Here is a 7,706-nt window from a genome sequence, read left to right as displayed (position 1 = left end):
AAAAGAGAAATAAATGAGCGAATTTCGAATTTGGTAAAAAAGGAGAAATAAATGAGCGAACTTCGAATTTGGTCAAATTAAAGGAGAAGTCAATGAGCGAACTTCGAATTTGATCAAATTAAAAGAGAAGTAAATGAGGGAACTTCAAATTTGGTCAAATTAACCTTGTTTTAAAGCTAATACTTGTTGCAAATTCTGATTTTTGTTTACATTTGCCATACACGTGCTATTGTTTAGAGCAAAGTAAATTTTACGCTCAGAGAATGAATTTCTCATTTTCTCAGCAAATGTATTTTGTTGCTGTAAATCCAGCATCGCGTGCATTTTGTTCTTGCAGTTTGTGCACATGTTTATTTGCTTTGCATCTATTTAGAGTTGTTGCTGTTCGTTTCTTTAGTAATTTTTTAATTAATCTTTAAAATCTTTACTATCGGCAAAATAATAAATTAGTTTTCTTAAATTTTATTTTTGCATCTCTTTTTCTGGTTTATGGCTTCTGTTTAATGATAACGTTTGCAACGAATTCTTGGAATAAGCACAACCATCGCACATAAATATTATAATATAGAGAAAGTGTAGCTAAATAGCTCTATTTTCAGTTTTATTATTTCATTATAGCGCTTAAAGCAACCGTTAGTTTTCTTTGTCCACTCCGTTTTCCGTTAGCTGGCAAACGAAAATTCGCAATGAAGCGAAATTTTGCTCTCCAGGTACTTTGAAGAAGTCTATAGGGTTAGGCGCTAAGAATCTTTAGATATTGGAAAACTTGAAAATTTTCAGCAATCAGTTCTAACTCATTTAAATACCGTCTCTGGTTCGCTCAATTGTAAACAAATTTCAGCTCGTATGAGAGTAACTGGCTCGCTCATTTAATTACTCTCATACGAGCCGAAATTTGTTTACAATTACAAATGCAGCAAGTGCTTCCGCCCATTTACTTACTTCTTCTGTTGTATGCTGTTACTGAAAAGTTCATGATCGCGAAATTTTGAATAAAAAAAGTTTTAGTTTCACATAGTTGACGGCCAATCCAACAGAAAGTGGACAAATGGAGATGCAAATCTATGCACAACTTGCAGTACCTTCTCTTGATCGAAAAAATATGGTCGTTTTCATTCTAATATTCAGCAATTCCCGCCACCCATGTTTCATAAGCATACAAATTAAGCACATATTTACATTCAAATCTTCACTGCTTACAATGCCTGCCGCAGATTGAACAAGCGAAACATCCGCACGAATAGTTCCAATGTTGTCAAATCCAACACTTTTTTAAGAATCATTTTTTGAATATAACCTGAATATAACTTTCTCCAAAAAACTTGTCCAGAAAAAGGACTCTTTTTTTTAGGTTGCTACAGGAAATTTACCCTCTAAACGAAACTTTATTACTAGAAACTACGGAGCAGAATCTTATCAACCATAGAATTGTTCAATTAGATCGACTTTCAATGAACTATGTTCGCGTAAACTTATTGGAATATATTCTACCTGAGATATTGATTTTTTTTTATTTCAAGGCCATTTATTTACGGTTTTAAGCAGATTCTCAGCTAACTGTACGTGTTTAGGTGAGCTTTGCCAAAAAGTTTTGAAAATTGCAAATCATATTCATCATATCAGAAACATATTCGTCGCATGCGAGTTGGTCGACCCGAACAATTTTCAACAGCTTTCGCCATGTGGACAAAGCACCACACTGTAGCAAATATCATGAGAATATCTCAACAACAACCTTGAGCGACTCAGCAAATGATTTAGGATGTGAAACTGAAGCGATCGCTATAAGAAAAATCGGGTTCATCTAAAGCCATTCTGGATGTTACACACGTCCGCGCAAACTCAATCAACTGTACCAAAAGCGGTGTAGTATGTACGGATTTGATAAAATTTCCCCTTCAAGCAGGGAAGTATCGATGAGAACACTGTAAATGAAAAGCGATTTTTTCGCGAAACTTAAAAACACAAAAACAATCACATTTATTTCATTTTAACAAAAGCATATAAATATTATATAATAGTAAAAGTAAAATCAATAGTAAACTTATTCTAAAATTGAATTTTCAAATGGCTGTTTATTGAAAATTCAATTTTTTTGTTTTTTTTTTTTTTTGTTTTAATGAAATTATCTTTATTTACAAAACTACATTTGAAATGAAACAAAATTTATGGCTGAGAAATTTTGTTTCATTTCATAATAACAAAAAAAAATAAAAAAAAAAAATTGTGTAAAAATGAGTTATATAAATATTGCAAAAAAAAATGAAAATATCTAAAAACATTAAATATGTAAATTATTTCAACTTTACAAATGAAAAGAATCGCTCAAAATTCCTTTAGAATTAATTTTTGTACATGGCTGTTGTACAAAAATTAATTACCCGTTAAAGGAATGGAGCCTTAATTAGCATTTCGATTACTACGTAACAATTTAAAGCTTTTTTCACTTCAATTTCTCATAACGGATTGATTACAATCTCTGTATATACAGTTTAAAAAGAAATTTTGAATTTTTTTTTCTCTTAATGACTTATAGTATATAACAGTTATTATCTTACATATCTGTATTATCCCTACACAGCATTCTTTGCATGTTAACAATTGAATAAAATAAAAATAAATAAAAATATTAAAAAAAAATTTTATGAATATTATGCGTTTTCTCCACATACTGAGGAATTGATTGGCACAATTTTTCAGAGTTGCATTTTGTTCTAAAAATCTAAGTACGTTGTTTATGAAATTTGCATAATTCGTTTATTTATATATATATATATGTACATATTAAAAGCTTAATAACTAATTCCCTAAACAAAATGATTGCGCATACGTTAATCAGTTAATGCTTTGCACCTGGGATGGGGACGTTGTCTTGGCGCGTAATATGTATTTGAAAAACTAAACATAATAAACACGGAATCTGGCGAATGGTTGATTTCAAACTTCGGCGGTATTCTCGCCTTTCGTATCGTTTAAGCGTATTTGAGTTGCTTCTGCCGCAATACCATTGACATTAACCTGTTGATCACGCCAAGGAGTGGTAAGATAGTGTAAACGCTAATAAAGAAGAAGATAAATTAGAATTAAAGTGAAATTAAAAGCGAAAACGCTGCAATGGACCGCGGCTCATTAAAAATCCTCTACCACTTTGCTTAGTACGGTTCTTCAACGGTAAGATTTTTCAAAATAGACTGTTCTTCTCTTCTTTGAGGAAAAACAAGCCAATGTGCAAATTTCTAAATATTACTTACGGCCTGCAGGTTGAAAACAAGATGGACACACGGACAGATAAGCTTAGATCGATTCGGAAAGTGATTGGGGAAAGAAATTGTAGGTTGAACATAAAAAAATGCATGAACAGACATCAATGGTGGGTGACGGACGGGCAAGTTCAGATCGGATGAAAATATAATTCTGAATCAATCGGTATAATAAAAGGTGGGTAAATTGAACAAAAGAATATAAGACAGGCAAAAAGACAGACGAATAGACAATCTTAAATAAATTCAGAAACACTTTCTGAATCGATCTGAAATTGTCTATGCGTCTTCAGTATACTAAAGGATGGCTCAAATTCTTCTCGACGTTGCATACATGCACACAATATAACCCGGTGTAGAATATGGAAAATTGTTACCTGTTTGAAGGTTCCCGGAGTGGTGATTAATTTGTAAATAGCTATAGCTGGAATCATAATAACTGAAGAGCCAGCTATACACCAACCTAAAGCGTTAGCCCAACCTGGATATGTATAATCTTCGTAGCTTAGAGGCTCATAACCAATTAAACCGTACACAGTAATAAATAATAAAAATATGGGAGCCACAAAACGCCAGCACACTTGCCAATATTTACCCGGCCGGAAACCGATCATGTCGCGTATATCCTCGCAGAAACGATTAGTACCTACGGCGTAATAAAGTTGAACTTTTATAAACACGAATTACAAGAGAAATCGTGCTCACCATAAATCCAAGATACAGCGATAGCTTCGAAGAATACTGCCACTAATATCGAATAGCCGGCAGCATAACGATCGAGTAATTGGAAAAAGTAAAATCCACCCTGAGTGCAACTGGCCAAGCCAACTACAAAATATAACGAAAACAATCCGGCCACGAATAACTCACGATTATTGCCAATCAAAGGGAATTCATCACTTAGGGCAGTGATAATAGCTTCGGAACCACCAAACTATTGAGAAATAAAAAAAAATATAATTTTTTGTTGTCCCCTTTTTTTTTTTCTTCATTGCTATCAAAAACTCACTGAACTATCTAGACCCAGAGTTAAAAGCATCATAAAAAATATTAAAGCCCAGAATGTACTGCCCGGCATGGTAGCAATAGCTGCTGGGTACACAACGAATACTAGACCGGGTCCCTCCATGGCCACATCTTCAATATTTTCACCCGATCTATGAGCCATGTAACCCAAAACTGAAAATATCACAAAGCCAGCCACAAAACTTGTAGCCGAGTTTATACAGCTTGTAAGCATAGCATCCCTAGGTAAAGAGCAATCATAGTATGTTTAATATCTTAGCAGGTCTTTACTTCTCCTTTTTGAAAGCGAGAACTTACTTATATACATTATTGTGATATTTGTTGTAGGAAGCGTAGGCCAGCAAAACTCCAAACCCAGGCCCCAAAGAGAAGAACACTTGTGTTGCAGCATCAACCCACACCTCAGCTTTGTAAATAGCATCGAAATTGGGATTCAAATAGTAACGTATGCCCATAGCAGAGCCGGGTAAGGTTATGCCACGTATCAGTAAAATTAAAAGTACGGCGTAAGGAAACAAAGCCGTAAACCACACAACTTTGCCCGATGTGCTAATACCCTTCCAGAGCGAAAAATAACATATCAAATAAACGATCAAGAGACACACGGCCATGTCCCATTTAATAGCACCCAGATCATGAATACCCTCACTTTGATTCAGCTCAAGTATGAAACGACTGTAAAGAAGAAATCGCAATTTAAAATCAAAGCAAGTAAGAATGCTATAGCCGGGCAAAGCCGACCATTAGGTACCCTACAGCACTTTGCCTAATAATAACACACCAAACGTTACGCATTATTTTTACGTAAATGACTAAATTTCACGAAAGCCCTCGCATTGGACGATACGCAAATATCAACGTGATCTACACGTAATTCACTTCACAAAGATTTTCTTGCTTTCCAGAGGCTTTATTGCCTTGATTGATTGCCAAGGTTTAAAAAACAGATCTATGTAATCCAAATTCTTTATGATTGATTAACCGAAGACAAATTTTCATCACAAACTATTGAAAGTTAGACTTTGTTGGCATATAAACACTTATTTTTCATTAGAACCCTTTTGCGGGTTGAGATCCGAGATATATCCCCACATAGTCCAAATTCGTTACAATTAACTTCTATGTCAAATTATTATTAGGAAATAATTTTAAAAATTCAGGAAATATGGCAATTAAGAATGCCGAAATACTGTTACCATGCGAGTTTTGTCGTGAGATTCTAATATCGTAATACATTTTATTATCTGACTTATCAAGTAAGGAGTTTTATGGGGTGTCGTAGAAAAAGTGGTCCGAACCATTTTCAATAGAACTCGTCGTTGGGCCAAAATGCGTCAGCGTACTAAATTTCATCAAAATATCTCGGATGGACAGTCGGACGGACAAGTTTAAAATCATTTTTGGAATCGATAAAAAAGAAATCCTTCTGGGTGCTATAACAATCCGCACAAATGTAATACACCGTGCACCACAGGTGATGTTGGGTATAACTATTACGTTGAAGCATTATACCACTTTACCTATTAAAAGGCTTTATTTATATTTATCACAATATACCATCAACTAGACCTTGTTGCATTCTAAGGCCTTACTTTTCAAAAGAAGCCTTGTAAGAGATAGTACCCTAACAGAAAGAGTACGGAAATTTAGAGGTATATGATCCAAACTTAGTAGACTACATTTACGCGTAAAATCATAGACCAACTTCTAGACCAATTTTCTTTTCAAAGTACTGAAAATACGATTACATTATCATACAAAGGCTGATGTTTGGTATCAGAAGAGATTAAAACAATAGTCCCGCGCTGTTCAAATTTTCCACATTCGCTTAATACTTTCTGATTTTTTGCCAAAAATAATTAAAATAGAATATTGTTTCAAAGATTCCCTCGAAATAGATCGCGAGATGACCCGATCCAATCCATTTTCTCATGAATTAGTTTTTGGACCAAAAGATTCTAATATATCAGACATCATTGAATTATCTCGAAAATTATGATCTCTAGATCTAGGTTTACGTCCTTTCAGCAAATGATTGTATGTAGATTAGTACAACAAAATATGGACCTGTTTCAAGTCATTGTTGGTATTGTAACTTCTTCACCTCGAACTAAATGGCGTAACGTTTGAGAATCATAGCATAAAAATTACTTGAAATATTCTGAAGCAGCCGACTGAAAACGCTCTGTACCCGTACTACCAGATGAGTTAATAGCGCTCATGATCCTATAAGTTTCGTTGATTAGAAACGATTCACTATAATTACTAATCGTAATCGAATCAGATGCACTTTGTACTTCGAACTGTAAGTGAATACAAATTTTTTAAATGATCAAAGTAATGTACAATCAGTTTCATCAAATATAAAACCAAAAGGCAACAGAACCCGATTTTTTCTTATCTTAATGCACTGCTATAACTCGCAATGGTCTTTGTTCCCGATCATGACGTTTGAAAAACACTTTAAGCTCGATTGTATTAGGTGCTTGCATGTATTTTGATCATTTATCTATTTGAAAAAGGCATTTATTAAGATAAAGTTGGAGCAATATGTATATAATCAATGGACCTTGCATCCTTTTCTACAACTTTTTCCGATCTTTCTGGCAGCATGACAATACCGCCTCGAAAGAACGATGTCGCTTTGGCAGTGATAAAAGCATCGACCCATTTTCGCACTTCTTCAGCATTTTGAGAGCAGACGCCCGTTAATACACGCTGCATCGATGTGGACAAGTGGTGATCGAAAGGCGCTATGTCTAAGGGGTACGGTAGAACTTCCCATTTGAGTTGCCACAATGTATCTGTAACAACTCTGTGCGCCTGTTAACCGCTATTGCTGATCTTTCTTGTAGCAATACATCGTTCAATTTATTGAATTGTTGTCGGTAGCCATATGCAGTAACAGTTTTATTCGGTTTTAGCAACGCGTAATACACTACACCTTGCTCCTCCCACCATATAAACACCAAAACTGTATCCCCCGTGGTCATGGGTATTCCGCTTCAGTGTCGATATGGATGGCTCTTCTGGATTTTCTGCGTTTGGAATCGCCGTAATAGGTCCACTTTTCATCGCCAGTACGCCAATACGCAGAAAACTCTTCTTTTTTCGCCTGACAAGGAGTGAAATCACAATGTTGAAGCTTTTGGAAATGACATTTTCGATTAATTCCTACGATCGTCATTTTTCTTCATTTTGGTTCGCTCCCATCGCATGCAAACATCTGGGAGCAGCTACTACATCAACTGCTAAGCTTTTCAAAAGTTCTTTGAGAGTTTGAGCTGGGTCTCCGTCCAATTTGCAATTAGGATACGGTCAAGCAGCATCACCATAAACTTCTACATGTGCTTAATTGGTTTCGACAGCAGGTTTCTTCAACTCACACAACAGAAGTAATAAATATCGAATTTGGGATTT

The 7,706-nt window shown here is 35.0% G+C and overlaps 2 protein-coding genes across 2 annotated transcripts in view; one reads left to right on the top strand and one right to left on the bottom strand.

Moving 5' to 3' along the window:
- The window catches only part of LOC119636103 (gamma-1-syntrophin), a 61,489-nt gene extending 59,590 nt beyond the window's left edge, over positions 1 to 1,899 (top strand). Inside the window, exon 10 of the mRNA XM_038031249.1 lies at positions 1,331 to 1,899. The gene's annotated coding sequence lies outside the window, so the exon portion shown is untranslated. The remainder of the gene's footprint in view (positions 1 to 1,330) is intronic.
- Positions 1,900 to 2,337: 438 nt separating this feature from the next.
- LOC119635805 (sodium-dependent dopamine transporter) overlaps positions 2,338 to 7,706 on the bottom strand; it is a 23,973-nt gene continuing 18,604 nt past the window's right edge. Inside the window, exons 5-11 of the mRNA XM_038030811.1 lie at positions 6,873 to 7,045; positions 6,438 to 6,589; positions 4,584 to 4,961; positions 4,270 to 4,507; positions 3,966 to 4,194; positions 3,638 to 3,906; positions 2,338 to 3,057 (exon numbers count right to left, since the gene is read on the bottom strand). Of these exons, the coding sequence (XP_037886739.1) occupies positions 2,938 to 3,057; positions 3,638 to 3,906; positions 3,966 to 4,194; positions 4,270 to 4,507; positions 4,584 to 4,961; positions 6,438 to 6,589; positions 6,873 to 7,045 (1,559 nt within the window). The 3' untranslated portion in view covers positions 2,338 to 2,937. The remainder of the gene's footprint in view (positions 3,058 to 3,637; positions 3,907 to 3,965; positions 4,195 to 4,269; positions 4,508 to 4,583; positions 4,962 to 6,437; positions 6,590 to 6,872; positions 7,046 to 7,706) is intronic.

The sequence above is a fragment of the Glossina fuscipes genome, unplaced genomic scaffold (genome assembly GCF_014805625.2).
Source record: "Glossina fuscipes isolate IAEA_lab_2018 unplaced genomic scaffold, Yale_Gfus_2 27, whole genome shotgun sequence".
NCBI lineage: Eukaryota > Metazoa > Arthropoda > Insecta > Diptera > Glossinidae > Glossina > Glossina fuscipes.
This window is presented reverse-complemented; position numbering and strand designations above follow the sequence as displayed.